Here is an 18,914-nt window from a genome sequence, read left to right as displayed (position 1 = left end):
TTGGTGAAGATGGAGCTTGTCTCCATCTCCATGCTTTCTCTTTCCCTTCCTGTCCTCCTTCCTCGTGAAGGGTTCAGCCCCATCACTGCTCTCCATCCCCCTGCTCATGCCTTCCCTCTCCCTGTGCCAAAAGGATTATAATTAGGAAACATTAGCAGGCTCCAAACAGCTTTCATACCTGGAACATCATCCGTAATTGCACTCGGCAGTGCTCTTCCTTGGCGATTAATGTCACTTTTATGAAGTAATGAGGAACCAAACACCCTGAGGCACTTAAAACATCTTTTTTTATATAATACGAGCCTTTGAGGAATGGAAGCATAAAATAACCTGACTCACATTCTCCTGGCAGGAAAAGTGAGAGATGGAGCTGCGGGTGGGAGGGGATGTGAGCTGATGGATGGGCACCATGGTGGGACAGGCAGGCTGGGAGCAGCAGCAGGGCCCATCCCTGGGGACTCCAGGATGTGGTGGCACCAGAGGGGAGAGGATGCCAGGCTGCATCTTTGATTGGGTGTCACTGGCTTGGCCAAGTCTCCAAAAGAAATTTTGGACACCATCACCAAAGCTGGGCCACACCTGCAGCAGGCATGAAATCCACTCCAGACATCTCAGAGCCCCTTGAATTGGGGTATTTTGCTGCTGAATTGCCTTGGAAAAATTCTGGGCCCAGATAAATTGCCGGAAAAATGCAGGAGGGGCACGTGCAGGTGATGGAGACAGGATATAAATAGCTGCCTGCAGCTGCTGTCACTGAAAGCCTGTGTGAGGCAGGCAGGGAGCTTGTGTTGTAAGGCAGGGTGGTCTCACCCTCTGCAGAGCTGCTCTGTAAAGCCCCTCCCCAGCCCCATCCCTGCATCCCACTGTATGCATCCCTCCATCCCTCTGTGCCTCCCTGCAGCCCCCCAATTCTCGCTCCTCTGAGAGTTCTGGGGAGGCTTCTGCTTTGCAGCAGTGTGTATTAAATCTTCCACAAAGTATTTAAAATGCCAAGTCTTTTAGCTAAAATCATCGAATCACAGAATCCTCTAGGTTGGAAAAACCCTGTCACACCATCAAGTCCAACCATTAACCCAGCACTGCCAAGGCCACCACTGACTCATATTTCCAAGTGCCACAAAAGCTGTAGGGACAGCTTTTACATCCCTCTAGAAATGGGGACTCCACCACTGCTCTGGGCAGCTGTGACAGAGCTGGACAGCCCTTTTCTGGGAAGGAATTTTCCCTAATATCAAATCTAAACCTCCCTGGCACAGCTTGAGGCCTTGTTCTGTCTTTTGGTCCCTGAGTCCCCTCCTGTCAGGAGTTGTGCAGAGCCAGAAAGTTCCTCCTGAGCCTCCTTTTCTCCAGGCTAAGCCTCCTTTTCTCCAGCTCCCTCGGCCACTTCTGGGGCTCCAGACCCTTCCCCAGCCAGGGTAAAAAGCTGTGGTGTCCCAGGATGGGCTGTGGCAGGATGTGGGCTCTCCTGCTCTTCTTGATGGACGTGCTTTAAATCATAGTGGAGACAGAGAACAACACTGACTTAATCCCCAGCTCCCTGTGAGTTATTTAGTAGTATCTCATCAAAATGATGCATTTGTTGCTGTTAGAGCATTGGTGGCAGCAGCTGCTGGCACTGTGGATCCTTCCAGCCACAGGGACCCGCTGCTCCCAGTACCTGGAGTGGTCAACCAAGGGATGCACAAAGCAGTGCCAGGATCTGGCCCTGGACTTTGCTGAGGGTTTTCCAAGGGCATTTCATGTTATTGCTAAATGCAGGAAACCTTTGTTGGCAGGTTTAGGCTCTGAGTTTTGAGGCTCTGAGGTTTTTGAGGATAAAGAGGAGGATTCCTGCAGTGAAGACAGTGGAGCCATGGGGCTGGTGCTAATGCTGGAGGAGAGCTCGTTGTCTGGCCTTAATTGGAGGCAGGGCTGTGATGCAAAGCCCAGGTGGGAACAGCAAACAATGGCAACCCCCTTGGTCAGGGAGGATTGTGCAGCTCTGCTCTGAAAAGGTGTCTGGTAATGAAGGGGCACTGAATCCCCATGCCTTGTGCACAGGGGAGAGAGGGGGTTTTGCAGTGCTTTCCTGGCATGGGACGAGAAGGAAGAACACTGGGCTGGATGAGGGACGCTTTATTGCTGGTTTGGTAACCATGGATTAACAACAATGCACAACCTCGAGTTCTGATCTTGGCTTAAGTGTAGCAGGACTGAGTAGGTGGGCCTGGGAGTGAATGTTCTGCTGCACTTGTTGGCAGCGTGAGGAGGGCCCTGCTTTGAAAACAAAACAAAAACCTGTGTTTTGTTACATCAGGGCTGTGGTTCACAGGAGGGAAGCTTAAGGATGAGTTGAGAGATGTGATTGTTCAATGGAAAAGGGAAGAAGGGAAAAAATCTGTGAGGTTTCAGGGTTGGTTGTGGTGCATCAGCTTGTCAGGACTCAGTGTGACAGGGCAGGGTGGCATCACCCGTCGTGCCCTGTATAAACACAGGCGTGAGCGCTGCTGCAGCATTGCTCCTGGAAATTATCCCTGATACTGAGGGAGCTGCTTAAAGATTGCCATATGAATAATGCTGTTATGAGGAGACTGTAAACATGGATTAGTTAAAATGAATGGATTATGAGGTTATAAATCTGTCTGTAGGACTCTAATGCCATCATAGACTGTTCACAGTTTGCCGCTGTCCCTTAATTGAAATTGTAGCCTGGATTATATTAATGCCCTTCTATAAATCGAATTGCAAATCTATATTCCCTCTCTCCAAGCAGTAATGTTTTATTTAGTTGGTTTTCTTTGCCGGGGGAAATGATCCCGTTGTGCTGGGAGCTTGGGGTCAGGCTCACTCTCCAGCCCATGTGCTGGCTCGGCCTTTAATGAAGCTGTAGCCTCATGGGCTGCCTTCCCTCATGCCTCCAGATGCCTGGGCCATCTTTCTTCCCATTTTTACATCCTCTCAGGGCAGATAAGGCAGTTGCCCATGTGGGAAAGACATTTTAACATCAACCGGGAGCAATGGGGAGAGGCATGGAGGGGTAAGAGGGTGGGGATTTCTTCTGGTCCTGGCCTGGTTGGTGTTTCTGCATGTGCATCGCATTGTGGGTCCATAACCACATTCCTCATCCCCTCTGGAGCTTTGGGATTGTCCTCCCAGCCCTGCCCTGTGCGGAGCGAGTGGCCATCACTGGTCCCTCTTCCTCCTCCTCACCACCTCTCCCCGTTCCTTTCTGCAGTGGGAAGAAGTCAGTGGCTACGACGAGAACCTCAACACCATCCGTACGTACCAGGTGTGCAACGTCTTCGAGCCCAACCAGAACAACTGGCTCCTCACCACCTTCATCAACCGGCGCGGGGCTCACCGCATCTACACCGAGATGCGCTTCACTGTGCGCGACTGCAGCAGCCTCCCCAACGTCCCCGGCTCCTGCAAGGAGACCTTCAACCTCTACTACTACGAGACAGACTCTGTCATTGCCACCAAGAAGTCAGCCTTCTGGACGGAGGCACCCTACCTCAAAGTGGACACCATCGCTGCTGACGAGAGCTTCTCCCAGGTGGACTTTGGGGGCCGGCTGATGAAGGTGAACACGGAAGTGAGAAGTTTCGGGCCCCTGACCCGCAATGGCTTTTACCTGGCTTTCCAGGACTATGGGGCTTGCATGTCTCTGCTGTCTGTCAGGGTCTTCTTCAAGAAGTGCCCCAGCGTGGTGCAGAACTTCGCCATCTTCCCAGAGACGATGACGGGTGCGGAGAGCACGTCCCTGGTGACGGCGCGCGGCACCTGCATCCCCAACGCCGAGGAGGTGGACGTGCCCATCAAGCTGTACTGCAACGGCGACGGCGAGTGGATGGTGCCCATCGGCCGCTGCACCTGCAAGGCCGGCTACGAGCCCGAGAACAACGTGGCTTGCAAAGGTAAGGGTGGCTTTGGGCAGCAGGCCCTTTGTGCTTGTCCCCAAGCAAACCGTTTAGTGTGGTGGGCAGTACTTCCCCTGAGGTGGTTTTGCTCCAGGGAGCAGGCAGGAATTTGGGAGGAAATTACAGTAGGAATTTGGGAGCAGTGGTCAGCCTGTGGTTTCTTGGTGTGCTCTGGTCAGTGGCCAGCGCTGGTGAGCAGTGTGGCAGTGCTGATGCCACTGCCACCCTGCTGGAAGTCACCTCTGTGGTGTGGTGCCTTCAAAGTGCTGCACTCACTGGGCAGGCTCTGTCATCTGCCTGATTATTTCCCTGGCAGAGCCAGGCAGCTGCCATCAGGCCTGGGGGTGCTCTGATTCTCTGTGTTAATTGGAATTGTTTGCTGGTTTTTGGGTTCCCCACACGTGTGCTGCTGCCTGCTGGAGTCCTTCAGTGTGAGATGATGCAAATGGAAACAGTGCTCACTGCTTTTCATCTCCTTTTGCCCTTGTGGTGAATATTTCCCAAATACCATCGGAGTGTTGGGTTTTTTTTTCTATAGACCCCTCTTTCCTTCTTCTCTCCCTAATTCAGGTGTTGGTTTTGCATGCTGCTTGGAAGGAGGGGAGACAAGAGGGCTCTAGAATAGCTTCTAGAAGGTTAACACCATCCTGACAAGGAAGGGTTGGGAAGAAGAACGTTGAAGTGCTTAAGGGCTGGTTTGGCAGGTTGTGATGGGAAGAGGTCCAGCTTGGATCTCTTTTGATGCAGCTGGGGGAATGTGTGTTCCACCAGGCTTGGCTGTGATGCTCCCTGGGGAGTCCCTCAAGGTGTTTCCTCTCCACCTGTAACTCTGGATATGTGGAAATAGCAAAGCTGGGATTCTGGCTGTGGAGAAGCTTGTTTGATGGTTTGCTCTGAACCTGGAAACTTGTGTAGGTTTTCACCACGCAAAGCCTCATTCCCACCTGGCGAAGGTGGGGGTGGTGACACCTTCCTGTGCCAGATCTCTGACAACCAGGAAACCCTGAGAATCCTTTCTCAAACAGCATGGCTGGGGGATTCCTGTGAGTTCTGTGGCTGAGCTTTAGGGTGGTTTTGTTCCCACCAGGAGATTCCTGTGAGGAGCTGAAGCTCTCAGTCAGAGGGAGGGCTCTCTGCAAACGGAGCATTTCTGGCGAGACGTTCCTCTGCTATTGAACCAACACACAGAAAGCACACATGGTTGTATGGCAAAATGACATTTCTCATCATGGGAAAACAAATACTAATTTTAGCTAAACACTGGAATTGGGAAGTAATGTCACTTTGCCAGAAATGTAGGAAAACAGTGACAATGTAAAACCGTGGGTTTTGGTGGTGTTGACCTTTCTGCCAGCTGGAGGAAAGTGGGGTCTTGAGTGCTCCTGACCCCTGGGAGGACTGTGATGCACCTTCTCCTCAGTGCTTGGGGACGGGCAGAGGATTGACAACAGCAGGATGAAAAGTGTGGGAGCAAACCTGCTGAGAGTGGGTGTTAGACACATCTCCATGGCTTTTGTAATTTCCTTTCCTTGTGCAAACTCCAGCAGGGTTGTCAAGTGTTCATGCCATCAAAGCTCCACCAAGCAGACCCCAGGAAATTGGGGGTTTGTTGGGTTTTCTGTGCCCTGGTGCCTGTCTCCAGCTGTGCTCCCACTCCTCAGCACTGATCCCCAAGGAGAAACTGCTGAGCTCCTGGTGAGCATTCTGCCTTTGCATGGGGAGTGTGCTTTGTATTCAGACTCCTTGAGGGGGAGATTAAGGGATCCTCGCAGCTCCAAGGAGTAGGAATATCCTTTATAGATTGACTGGCAGCCTGTAGGATCCTGAAAGGCACCAGAGTACGCTGTGGGTGGAGGGCAAGCAGGTGTTCAATGGCACCAAGCACGTCTGTGATGACAGGAATGTGCTGTTTGATGATTCCATGGGTGCTGGTAAGATGCTGTCTGTGGAGGAGAGCTCCAAGTATTTTCCAGTTCCCATGTCAGCAGGACAGAGAAGAGGCTGGGATTGAATGAGAGCTGTGTGTCTGAAATCCCTGCTCAATGCTGCTGAGGAACCCAAGCCCTGTATATCCCTCATCCGCTGGAAGTTCACTAAAACCCCTCCTAAAAACTTGATTTAGGGCTAACATCTTGAATTTGGGAAAATTAACTACATTTGAATAAAAATCTGACCTTGGGCTGGACTCTGGCTCTGTGGTAGTTCATTGGCCATTACGCTCCTCCTTGTATCCCCATGGGCCTTGGAGCTGGCAAGGGAAGACCTAAGCCCACTGCTGCCCTTCATGAAGGTTGGTGGGCAGGAGGTGTTACACGGCAAAGTTTAGAAATAAAAATGCCTTGGTTTTCTGTTTGACTTTGTTTTCTAGGCAGGGGTTTTAGTCCTCTGCCTGGTGTGCCTGGCAGGGAAGCTGCCAGGATTGCACCCTGGCTCCTGGAAGCACATACTCCTGACATCTGCTCCAAACCTTCATCAGCCTGGGATGAGACACTTAGCAAGCTCGTGGGAATTGTCACCAAGGAAAAAAAAGAAACCCAAAAAAAGAAAATCCCTCAGTATCTGAAGGCTGAAAAAATAGGCTTAATTTCTGCGTGGTGGGGAAAAAGATAGGGTTGGATTGTTTGGCTCCCCCAGCTCTGTCTCATCCTCGCTCCCCTGGGAAGGAGCTGTGCCCATCAAGGGGCCATTAGACTGGAATGGGTTCGTGCTGACAGTGGAGCTTGGGCACTCAGGGATTCATTAATCCTGGCTTTAAGTGGCGCTTAGGGCTTGGGGGAGGCACAGGCACAACGTCATCTTCATTGGGGGTACTCAGAGCCCTGAGGAGATAGATGATCCTCGTGTTTTGGGGTCAGAGGGATGGGGGGCTGCTCCCACCACGGTGCCAGGGTGGGCGTGGGAGAGAGGGGAATTCTTTGTGTGGATCAGCCCCGTTGTTTGTTCCCATCCCGGGCTGGTTTGGCACAGGCTCCCTGGCACAGCTCTCAGCTGCGTGCCAATTCCCAGTGCACTGCCCAGCCCATCCTGTTGGACACCCTGTGCCCGTGGGGGGGTGGGTCAGTGTGAGATGCAGGCTCTGCCTCAATCCCAAATGAATAATTCATTTGGTGTGCGAGAGAGCCCACGCTCTCCTCGGGCTGATATTAAATCCATTTGTCTTGCTCTGGCCCGTCCCTCAGCCCTGCTTTATGGCTTCCTTGTGTGGTCAAGGGGCAATGCATCATGGTGCTGGGGAGGACGTGGGAGGGAAGGTGGCAGCAGGGATCATTGGGAGGCGGGGGAAACCTTGGATGAGCAGGCTGGGTGGATTTCGCCTTTTCTCCCCAAGGAAAATTGTTTAAACCCTTTCTCTCCTGGTGTTTGAAACCTGATGATGGCAAAGGAACCCCTCACTAGGATGTTGGCTGTGTCTCTTGGTTTTATCGCTTTTGAGTTTGAGGACTGGGCACTGTTTCTGTCTGCTGGAATCACGCTGGGTTTCTCCCTGACCTTCCCAGTGCCGGGTACTAACTCGGGTGCACAAAGAAGGAAAAAGTCTGGGACTGAACTACCTTTGTGCTGAATTTCTATGTTGTATTTATAAACTCAGGAAGAAGGGGTGAGAGAGCAGTCCTGCTGCTTCCCGGCCTTGTCTCACTTTCAGTTTTGCCCTCCTGGCGAATTCCTGTGCTGGCAGGTTTAGGAGCCTCCAATCTGCCGCTGCTGCCTGTCTGCTCCAGCAGCTGCAAATCTGACCTGGCAGGGGGGAAAAATCAAAATAAACCCCACAAAACAAGAGCAAAGCTGGGCTGCCCTGCCTGCAATGCAAAGGCTGCTCATCCAGCAGCCTTGCTTCCAGGCATCCCCGGAATCTCCACACAGCAGCCGCTCCCCTATCCCATCTCCAGCCAGGTCCCCCCATCCTCCCTCACCTGCTGCCCGATGTGCTGGGCTCTGCCCGGCCTCTGCCAAAGCTCTCTGTGGGTTTGTCCTCATCTCCTTCACCCCTTTGAGTGCTCTGTCTCCTTTCCATGTTTGTCCTTTTGTGTGGAGGAATGGATGGGGAAAGGAGCAGCGGGAGGGCCAGCTCCGACCTTGAATGTTGAGGGTGAGCAGCTCCACGCTGGTTCCCCTGTTATCCTCCCCTCCTGCCGAGCAGCCCGGGTGATAATTATTGATTCCCTCTCCTTATCCATCACAGAAGATTGGAAACAATGTGATTTATAAAGTGATTTTTAAATAACTGCAAACACTTTGCAATTATTAGTAGAACAATTTGCTATCGCTTAAAACAAGGGAATTGTCAGATTTTCCCAATGCAACTGTTTCTGTATTGAGAACTGGGAATTTTTGGGCTCTGGCTGTGCCCTTGCCTGCCTTTTCCCTGCTCCGTGGTCCAGCCTGGTGCTCCTGCACCATTTTGGGGTACCTGGGAGAGGTTTTCCTTGGTGATGAAGGTGATGTTGGTTTTGTCCCATGGGTGAATGGCAGCAAGGGAGGTCATGGGGACACAGGACCCTGCTCCCCGTGCCTTTATCTGTATCTATCCCATCCCAGTGTGCTGCAGCTCCATGCCCAGCTGCCTGGATGCCTGGGCCAGGGTGAAGCACACCAGGCATTGGCAGGGGCTGCAGAAAAGCCGATTTTTTTGCTTTTAAGGATGGCTTAATTTTTTATTTTTTCCTCCAATCTGCTGGTCCGTGCAATTGCCCGTGGCTGGAAATCATCTTTCCAGCCTCTGTGCTGACCTCTCTCCTCCCCACCACTCCAGCATCTCATTCCAGCTCCTTCCAGGCCTCTAAGTGATCATTTTTTTGAGATTTTATCCTCTAAAGCAGGAGGGGAAAAACAAAGAGGTAAAAAGAAATTGCTTCCCCTGCCCTTGTTTCCTTCCACCTCCCCTTGGATTTGGTTTAGCAGGGCACGGGATGGGGCCAGCAGCATCCCAGAATGGGCCAGGTAGAACAAGGGCTGGGGACAAAAAAATAAATATTTGGGCTTAAAACCCATCAGCACTTCCTGAAGCTCTTTACTAGGGACCAGGTTTAGGTCACCCAGTTTGTTTCCAAACCTTTCCAAACTGTGGACAAACAGCTGATGCACACTGTGGTCTCTGCCTGGCAGCTGGATAGAAAGGAGTGATGCTCAGGGTGATTTAAGTGTTTTCCTAGGAAAATGTTTCCCTGAGGGTTGGAATTGGGATTCCAAGCTTTCCTCCTGCCCAGCATCCCACGGCTGGGCGCAGTCAGCACGCTGGGGCTGTGGATCTCCTCCTCCCTGTGCCCTGCTGTGCCTCTGCTCCCTGGGGCTTGAGCACCTGTGACACACTACCCCACTAACCATCCCAAAAGCTGCTTTTACAACGGCAGCAAACATGTCCTGGGAGTGTTTTATTTCAGGCTTAACTGAGCCACAAACCTCTGACTGCTCACAATGGGCTTTTTTTTTTTTTTTTTTTTTTTTTTAATTTCTGCTTTTTTTTTTTTCTTTTCCCTTTTGTTTTTGATTTTTGGCGCAATATCAAGTTTCCTGCCCCTCTCCCATCCTGCATCAGCCCAAGCCGCTCTCCCTGCTCGGGCTGTGCTGGGAAGTGGCAGCTCTGGCAGATCCTGCTGAATCCAGCCGGGGGAGGGAGGGATGGACGGAGGGAGGGAGGGATGCTCCCCTTTGTTGGAGGGGCTTTGCCTTTGCCTGGAAGCGATCTCCCGCCTTCCACCACTGGGTGGAACAGGCAGCCCAGTTTTACCACGGCCACACTGAGGAGGAGAAACAGTGGAATCACAAAGACAAAAAAAAAAAAAAAAAAAAGGAGAGAGAGAAAAAGAAAAAAAGTGTGATTTTTTTTTTTCCTAAATTATGCCTTAGTGAAGGCATCCATTAACCTCCGTAATAATTTTGCAAGGAAAATGTCCAGAAAACCTTGTTAACTTTTTTTTCTAATGAGTGTGATGGGTTTTAATGAAACTCTTAATTAGACATTATTAGCCCAAATGTGTCTCTGATGGATTCAGGCCCTTTTCCTTCCCCCAGCACAGGGATGGGGAGGGTCCATGGGGCCTGGCTGCTGTTGGGGAGGAGGCTTGGGCACCACTGCCACCACTCCCGGTCCCTGTCCCCAAACCATCCCTGTGATCCAGACCCGTCTGAAGGAGAAAAAAGGGAGAAACACAGAAAATACCCCAGGCAAGGTGTGAGTGGGGGCCAAGTGAGCATTGCAGGATTGGGCCTCCCAAGCTGTGGCAGTGACCTCAGAGGGATTAGGGATTAGCTTCCATGTATGGCTTTGTTTTCCAGTTTATCAATTCTTTCCTCCTTAAATTGTTCCATGGGCTATTTATGTATTTTTCTTCCCTACCATGAGAATTCTGAATGTTAATAACATTGATTCCAGCCTTAAAACAGGAAGAAAAATCCTCCTTTGATTTTCCCACTCACCCAAGGGTCTTTCCTTGTGACTATTTGCAAATGGAGGCATAAAACTGCTTCCAAACCCTTGTTCTGTTAATGATCCAGTTAGGAAATTTCCTATAGTAGCTGAAGACCCTGGGCAAATTAACTTTTTGGGGAATTTTGGGGTGCAGAGCTCCATGTGTGCTCCATGAACATCCCTGCAGCAGTGGGCTGTGAAACCCACCCATCTTGGCCAGCCTTCTCCAGTGAGCCAGCCCAGGAGCCCTGTCTCTCACCCTGCTGCCTTTGCTGTCCAGCAGGAGCAGGGATTGTTCTCCTGGACAATGGGAGAGCCGCAAGGAAGCGCCGGATCCGGCCCATGTCCGGCACCCGCATTGTTTCACCCTTGTTTGCAAATAACCAGCACCTGGCAAACCCTGTGACTCAGCCAGGCACTTTTAAAGCCTTTCTATAACTTTTTCCTTTTTGTTTTTTTTTTTTTTTTTTTTTTTTTTTTTTTTGTTGGGTTGTTGGTTGTTTTTTTTTTTTTTCCAGTCACGAGAGAGCTCCTTTGGGAATGGCTCTTCTTGCTGCGGGTTGCTTGCCAAGGGGTGGGGATCTCGCCCGTGTTTGGGGCTGTGCTGCACCCTACAGCCCATGGGGCCAGTGTCTCTCCCAGCAGGGTGACAATAATAATTTAAAACATTAAAAAAAGGAGTTTTTTACCCTGGTTTGGGAAGGGGATGGAGCATCAGGAGAGGCTGAGGGAGCTGGGAAGGGGCTCAGCCTGGAGCAAAGGAGGCTCAGGGGGGACCTTGTGGCTCTGCACAACTCCTGACAGGAGGGGACAGCTGGGGGGGTCAGGGTCTGCTTGCAAGGTACAGGGACAGGACAAGGGAGATGGCTTCAAGAGGTTTAGATTATAAATTAGGGAAAATTTCTTCACCAAAAGGGCTGCCAAGCCCTGAAACAGGCTGCCCAGGGAAGTGATGGAAAACTATCCCTGGAAGTGTTTGAAAGCTGTGTGGATGTGGCACATGGCGACATGGTTTAGTGGTGGCCTTGGCAGTGCTGGGTTGATGTTTGGAGTCAGTGACTTTGGAGGGCTTTTCCAGCCTAATGATTCCGTGATTCTGTAATAATAATAATAATAATAAAATGGATTTTCCCCCCTCAAGCCGTGAGATAACTCATCACCACTCCTCTGTGCAAGGCATCATTTGGACGCTGAGTTGGGCAGCAGTTGGACTGTAGTTGGGCTCATTTGGGCAGCAGTTGGGCTTTGTGGGTCTCCTGCAACTCCTGCTTGGGGAAACAGCCCTTCACTGATGATGTTTTAGTAAGTGAGAGACCCAGAGTGGTGAAAACCCCATGGCCCAGTGGAAGGAGCTGCCCTGCTTTCCCCTGGCTGTCTAAGGAGGTTTGTGTGGGCTGGATGTGCCAGCTGGGACCCTGCTGAGGAAGAATGGGGCCCGCTAGGATGAGGGAGAAGTAATCAGTGCAGAATGGGAGGGTTTAATCTGCTCCCCTCTCGAGCCCCGCCGCGCGCTCGGATGGTGACAAATGGAGCGGTGCCGTGGTGTCAGCCCTGAGTGTGGCACAAGGGGCCATTTGTCACGCCTGGTGCCTCGGATGGCAGGGGATGTGTGCAGAGGGGAGCGGGGAGATTAAATCACAGCGTGGCTCGTGCTCTCCAACAGGCCCTTCCTTGGAGGAGCCATGGGAAAACCCATCCATCTTCAGCCAGAGCTGCACTCACGGCCAAGGAGCCGCCCTGCCTTCGTGTGGGAGCATCAAACCAGAGCTGTGCATAACCCAAATTCAGTTCTGCACCCAGCCCAGGGGGGAATTGCTGTTCTCCCACCCCAGACTCCAGCCACAAAAATTTCATTAATGGCATTGGAAGGAGCTTCACTTTGTGTTCAGAGCAGGATCATCTGCTTGTGTCACATTTGTGGTATGAAATGGATTTGAGGCAGGAGAGCTGTGAGCTGGGGTGGGGGCTGGTCACCTTGGTGCTCTCAGTGTGGCTGCATCCTGCCTGGGCATGGCTGGGCTCCCAGCAGCACCCCCCCTGTGAGCAGGGAGCAATTCCTGTGACAATGCTGTCCTTGTCTTGTCTCATCCCTTCCCTCCCTGGGGCCTCTCAGGGATGATGCTCTGGCAGGGGATGTAGGCACACAGTTTGTGGTGATTGGGGTGGGGCTGGACTCAGTCTGACCCCTAATGGGCTACAGCTGTGAGCAGCAGGTGAGCAGCACTGACAGCAACGAGCCACGGAGTGCCCAGGGGCACTGACCAACCACCAAAGGGAACAGAGGGCACACAGGGGCAGGGCATCAACAGGAGGGGATAAAAGGTTGGGCTAAAGAACAAGAGGAGCAGACTCTTGCAGCCTTCTGAAGTGGTGTGGTGTTACTCTGTATGGGTTGAAGCCTTCTGCAATGGTATGGTGATATTCTGTGTGTTGTGGCCATCTCCTTGCTGTGCTGGGGGACAGTTGTGGGGCACAGAGCTGTGTGCCAAGCTGAAGGTGGAGAGCTCCAGCCTCAGCTCTGGTCTCTGGACTTTGCTGCCTAAAACTTGTCTGTAAAAGCAGGGGCATCCTGGAAAATGATATACAGGGGGAATTATGAGTTGAATTTCTCTCCTGGGTCTGCAGGCAGAGAGGAAATTGCCCTTGAGGAGAGACACGATATTGACTTACGCTTTTATTTTTTATTTTATACTTTATTATAGTACATATCCAGGCTCAACAGATCTGCCCTGGCCCTGGTCATAGCTTTGGTAAGGGTTGGTGCTCACTGGCATTTGTCCTGTCCATGGTGCAGAGGGACCTGGTCACCCTCCTCACAAGCAGGGATTACTTTGATATTTATGGTTTTTGCACTGATAAAAACCAGGAATTTGAAATGGTTCTGGGTATGCCAGAAAGGTTCTCTCTGGTCATTCTCTGGCTAAACCCAAATCTCCTGGCTCTTCCATGGCCTTCTGTTTCAGCCCACCAGGCAAGCAAGGGTGGCAGTGCTGCAGGGGGGTGACAGGAGAGACCTGGGATTATCACAGATCTCCTGCTTCACATAGGATCTGCTCCTGAGCTCTTAATCGCGTGTTATTATTGAAGACAACTTATTCTTAGAGAGCCCAAGGTGCAAATTATGTTTCACAGCTAAGAAAATCTTCCAGAGCTGCCTATGTACAGTAAATCCCTGCAATCTCAGGTGGTTTTGACTTATGTGCAGCAGATGTTGAGGATGGAGGAGACCACTCCTTTGTGCCTGCTTGTTGCTATCATCAGCGTAGACACAGCTGGAAATTTAGGCAGGGAGAAGCTGTCTGGGCTCAGAGGTGGGGTCAGTGAGTGTTCTTCCACCCTGCAGCTCTGAACATCTGTCCTGTCCCCAGTGGTGGCACCAAAATGGGCAGTGCCAGGGTGTTCACACTGCTTGCAGGAGGTCCTTTCCTGCCCAGGAGCTCTAGAGCAGGTTGTCTGCCCTCCCCACTGTGCCATAGGGGTGACCCAATGTGGGAATGGTTTGGCTGGAAGAGCTTTTCAGAGGTGCCACCCTTGTTGGTGCTGTGTGTCCTCTCTGCAGCTGGGTGGGAGGGCGCCTTTCCTCCCAGGAATAGTCATTATGGCTTGCTCTGCTATAAATATTCATTGGAAAGCTCTCTTAATTGTTTTTCTAATTAATTCCTTGCGTGGCACTCTTGGGGTGGGTGAGGAATGTGCCTTGGTTGGGATGTCCTCCCAAGGCAGATCTATTCCTGGATGTAATCCTTGAGCAGTCAGCCAAACCAGAGTCCCCAGGGCTCACCTCCAGCAGGATGGCAATGGCAATGTCCTGCTCCATGCTGGGACATCTGCCCACGCCAGTGTGACCCGACAGGGTGTCCTGCAGTGCTGTGGCAGGGACACAGGGAAGCTGTGTGTCCCCATGTCCCTGCCTGTGCCAGCCTGGCCCTGTGGCTGAAACTCTCCCCAGCCCCATCCTGGGGTGGCCCTTCCTTCACTAACGTGTCAGCACTAACGAGGAACCACTTCAGATGTAATTAATGAGCACTTGATGCTCTCTAGATGGAGGGGACACTGCGTGGCATGAGCTGGAGAAGGAGGAAGAGGTGCTTAATTGGTTTCTGTTAGGGATGGGAGATGTTTGCTTCCCAGCCAGGAGGGGACTGTGCTTTGGGGGGCCCAGTGGCAATGCCACCCCAATTTCCCAGTCAGAAGAGGGGCTGGAATTTTGGAGTGACATTGGTGGTTTCCAAGATCCCTAGCTGCAAAGGAAAGTTGAATCTTTTTTGTGGGGGCTTCTAACCACAGCAGCTCTGGACCTAGGGAGGAGCTTCTTCTGGGGATCCTCCAGGAATTTTTGTGGCCTTTCACTTCCCTGTTGATGAGGTGGCTCAATGGCTCATGCAGGCATTGAGGGGTGAACATGATGTCCTGGGTTAGGTGGCACATGGAAGTATTGGCTCTTCCAGTCTGTGTCTAGCAACTCTGGAATTTCACATTGCTGTGGTTCATGAGGAAAAAAAATATTTCTCCATTGAGCCTGATGCCTGGAGTAGAGCATCTCTGGGGGTTGTGATTTTGGGACAGAAGTCCTACCTGAATCTCAGTCCCCCATATTTTTACTCCAAACTCGTTGTGAGGTTCATTGTGGATGACAGATGGTGGTGAGGCGCTGGCCTCGGGCACTTCCAGGGATCCAGGGGCAGCCACAGCTTCTCTGGGCACCCTGTGCCAGGGCCTCCCCACCCAAGAATTTCTTTCCAATATCCAGTGTAGCCTTGCCCTCTGTCCATGTAAAGCCTTTCCCCCTTGTCCTGTCACTCCAGGCCCTTGGAGCCCCTTTAGGCACTGGAAGCTCCTGCTTGCAGGGATGGCAGAGGGAAGAGCCTGTGCCAGGCTGCAGCTGCTAATCTGTTTTTAAAGAAGGATACGAGCAGGTTAAATAGCATCAAATCCTCGATGACAGCTTCATCCCCTTTCATTTGTTGACTCAGACTAATGAGCTGGGGCAGTGAGGATGGTGAGGAGCTGCCTGTGCCTGGTACTGCCATGGCCACGTGTCTGCTGCTCTCTCTGCCGTGACCCTCCCTGTGTATGTGTGTGAATTGCCTGGAGTTTGATTAATTTATTCACTTTGATCACTCAGAGTGGCTGGTTTATGGCAAGGAAATGGAACTGTGGTCAGGGCACTGTGGCATGGGACTGGGCAGTGAGCCTGGAGCCAAGTGGAAACTAAAACAGAGCAAAACCTGAGTGGGAGAACAGTGATTTGGAGAAGTGGCCATGACAAGTGTTGGGTTTTTTCCCCCCTCTGGCTGTTCTGGAGAGCAGAGTGAGTTCCCTGCTCCGTGGCAAGCTGGCAGCCCTGGGGCACCGTCTGCCCAGGGCGTGCCTGCTCTTCTCTTCTGTTCTCTTCCCATCCATCTGGGACAGATTTTCCCTTCAGACCTTCACAATCCTCCCAGCCGTGAAAAGCAGAGAGAGTGGAGCCCAGAGTGGTGATTAAATGGGTGAGCATGGAGCTGTTGGGCTGCTGCAGGCAGTGAGCAGCCAGGCACGTGGGAGCCTGCACCAGCTGCTTCCCTGCCCTGCTCGAGGCTTCAGCTCCTTCTTTAGGGCCATGGTGTCACCTGAACACTTGGTGTTGGTGCTCCCTTGCTCCAGAGACCCCTAATTTTTCCAAGTAAGCCTTTCTGGGGGAAAACTGCTTCTGAGAGAGCGTGGACTGTGTTTTGCTTCCAGCAAGGCACGTGGGGCTCACTCTGGTGAGCATTTCAGTCTGTGAGCACCTTGCTCTATCAGCCAGGTATTTGCTCCTCTGGGGAGAGGGGTGGGTTTTTGGGAGAGGTGAACAGGGATGCATCCACTCCTGTTGCCTCTAATATGCCTCGCACAGCTCCCTACCCTGCAAGCACCTTTGAAATCCTGCCCTGCTCCAATTCATTTCCATCTGTGAGAAGAAAAGCAGAGAAAAAAAAACCCAGAGAAAGGTAAAACCACATTGAATTTTACTTCCCTCCATGAATAAACCATGGCAGGCTGGCTCTGACTTTAATTTACATGTGTCCCAAGGCGGATCTAAGCCTATTCCTCCCGAGGTGGAGGGCTGGTTTAATTAAGCAGCTGCATCATGTGGAGCAGGGAGAGATGGAGCCCGTGCCTGCAGGATGCCAGCCCCGGTGCTGGGAAGCTCATGTTTATCTCATGAGTTTATCTCATGAGTTTCTGCCTAGACAGTGCTGAAAGAAGGGAACACAATGGGGCAGGTGCTGTTTGTGATTCAGATGGCCCCAAGGCAGGAGCATCTCTGGGGAATCCAAAATTTGGGTGTGTTCGGCTACAAAATGGTGAAGTTTGCACCAAAATGAGGTTTTGGGACAAGGATCTGGGGACAAGGCTCTGCTGGGCTGTCCTGTCTGTGGTATTTTTTGGGGTCCCCTGTGGCAGGAAGGAAATGATGAATCTAACTCCATGTTCTTAGAAGGCTAATTTATTATTTTATGGTATTATATTATATTAAAGAGTGCTATACTAAAACTATACTAAAGAATAGAGAAAGGATACTCACAGAAGGCTTAACAAGATACTAATGAAAAACCTGTGACTCCTTCCAGAGTCCTGACACCAAGGGCTGGACCAAGATTGGTCATTAAGTTAAAACAATTCACATAAATTGGATAAACAATCTCCAACCACATTCCAAAGCAGCAAAACACACGAGAAGCAAGTCAGATAATTATGTTTTAACTTTTCTCTGAGGCTTCTCAGCTTCCCAGGAGAAGAAATCCTGGTGAAGGGATTTTTCAGAAAATTTGGCAGTGACATCCTGTCCCCTTGTGCTGTGGTTTCTGGCATGGCTTGGTGTCCTGTGCTGAGCTCCCTCCTTGGGAGCAGCAGGATACTTCAGGGCTGGAATGCTTGGAGTTCCCTGTTCCTCCACCTGGGTCACACTCTTTTCTCTGCACTGGGGGTGGATGCTGGGATTTGGTGGCTGATGGGGTGTTTAAGGGCTGAGTCTCTTGGCATGGTCAGGATGCAGGTGCCCTCCCAGCTCTCCTGGCTTGGCATTGCTCCCAGTATGGAAAGCTCTCGGGGTGAATTTGTGGGTGCCTGGTGGAGGGTGGCATGGCAGAGCACCCCTGGCACTGCTGGCTGCCTGCTGGGCTCCCCGTGCCAGGCTGAGAGGTTCCTGGAGAAACACTTGGCTTAATAGAAAAGGCAATCAGATCATTAAAAAGCAGGGATGGGGGCAAAATCCTCACAAAACAACCTGCCAGCCCCTCCCCAGCAGAGAGGCAGGAGGGAAGGGATGACAGGAGAGCACCGTGCAGGGATGCAATCAGACCTCTGGCACCAGGGATGTGTGCAGGGGGATAACGAGGGAGATGAAAGCAGGGTGGGAGAGCAGTGCCCTTGTCACCCTTTGAAGGTGGGAGCTGACAGCTTCTGCCTGTGGCTGACAACCTGCCCAATTCTGCTGCTTTCCCCCCAACTTGCTGCCTGTGTCAGCCTCATAGCAAAGCGCTGAAGCCCTAATGCAGGACTGGGTGGCAGCCTGGGGTCTGTGTGTCCCCCCCGGGAACAGGGTGGGGAGCTGTGCCAAGTGCCTGCCCTGCAGTCACAGCACCCTCTCAGTGACACTCTGCTGCAGCACACAATTTCCTGTGGGTGCTTATTTGCCTGGATGGTGTCTCTCAGCTGGGAGGGTGTCCTAGCTGCCACCTCGGCCACTCAGGGTGACAGCAGGGTGGCAAGGAGAGCATTTTAAAGCACCCTTCTCTGGGGCTAACCAGTTTGAAGGCTAAAAAATTGATTTTTGTCTCTCCTTATTTTATTTTTTAATGTATTTAAAGATAAATTCTGTATTGGTGGTGTCTACAAAATGCACAAGGGGTTTCTAGCAAGCGTCTCCTCCCTTTTTTGGGGAGTTTCATCAAAAAATTATTAGCCTTGTGCACAATGCAACAGTGGGTTGAGATGCCACTGTTTTTTCTTAAAGATAAATTATTGTTTGCAGAAAGTGGGGCCTTGAATCTCTTTCTGGCAGGCTGCAAATGCCATGAGCCACAGTTTCTCCTTTTTTCCTGGCCTGTGCTGTCCTCAAACCCTGCTGCCCATCTCCCAGGGGTGCTGCTGGTGCTTCCTCAGGTCTTTCTGGAGCAAGGCTGGATCATCCAGGCTCTTTAGTGCCTTGGCACCTGACAGTGCTCTCCACACCTCCAGCTTGCTTGAGGGCATCATCTCGTGCAGTGCTGCTGCTTCTAGCACAGCTTTTCATCACCTGCTGTGCCAGAGTGCCACAGGTGTGCTGAAAGACACTGGGATTGCCCTGGACCCAAAAGGGAACCCAAAACAAATGTGGATTTTGGGATGCCTGGAAAATGGGGTTAGCTCTGCCACAGCAGGGACAGAGGGGCATGGGATGGATGAGGCACTGCTGACTTGGTTTGCTGGGTGCTGGTGAGGGTTGGGGCACGTCAGGGCTCTCTGAATCGCTGCTGGATCTGTAATTCCTTGGGGAAGCTCCTGTTTTAAAATCTGAGAAGGAAAAATGCCAATCTGCCTCCCCAGGGAGCTTTAGAGCAAGTTAACGTAGAGGTAATGTTTCCTTTCTTTCTTCTTTTCTTCTT

At 51.6% G+C, this 18,914-nt stretch overlaps 1 protein-coding gene across 2 annotated transcripts in view; it reads left to right on the top strand.

Annotated features, from left to right (window-relative positions):
• Positions 1 to 18,914, top strand: part of EPHB1 (EPH receptor B1) — an 80,554-nt gene that overhangs the window by 25,379 nt on the left and 36,261 nt on the right. For both annotated transcript variants that reach the window (XM_063166666.1, XM_063166667.1), the window contains exon 3: positions 3,215 to 3,896. In XM_063166666.1, the coding sequence (XP_063022736.1) occupies positions 3,215 to 3,896 (682 nt within the window). The remainder of the gene's footprint in view (positions 1 to 3,214; positions 3,897 to 18,914) is intronic.

The sequence above is a fragment of the Melospiza melodia genome, chromosome 12 (genome assembly GCF_035770615.1).
Source record: "Melospiza melodia melodia isolate bMelMel2 chromosome 12, bMelMel2.pri, whole genome shotgun sequence".
Taxonomy (NCBI): Eukaryota; Metazoa; Chordata; class Aves; order Passeriformes; family Passerellidae; genus Melospiza; species Melospiza melodia.
The sequence above is the reverse complement of the archived record's forward strand: the minus strand, read 5'-3'. Positions and strand labels throughout refer to the sequence as shown.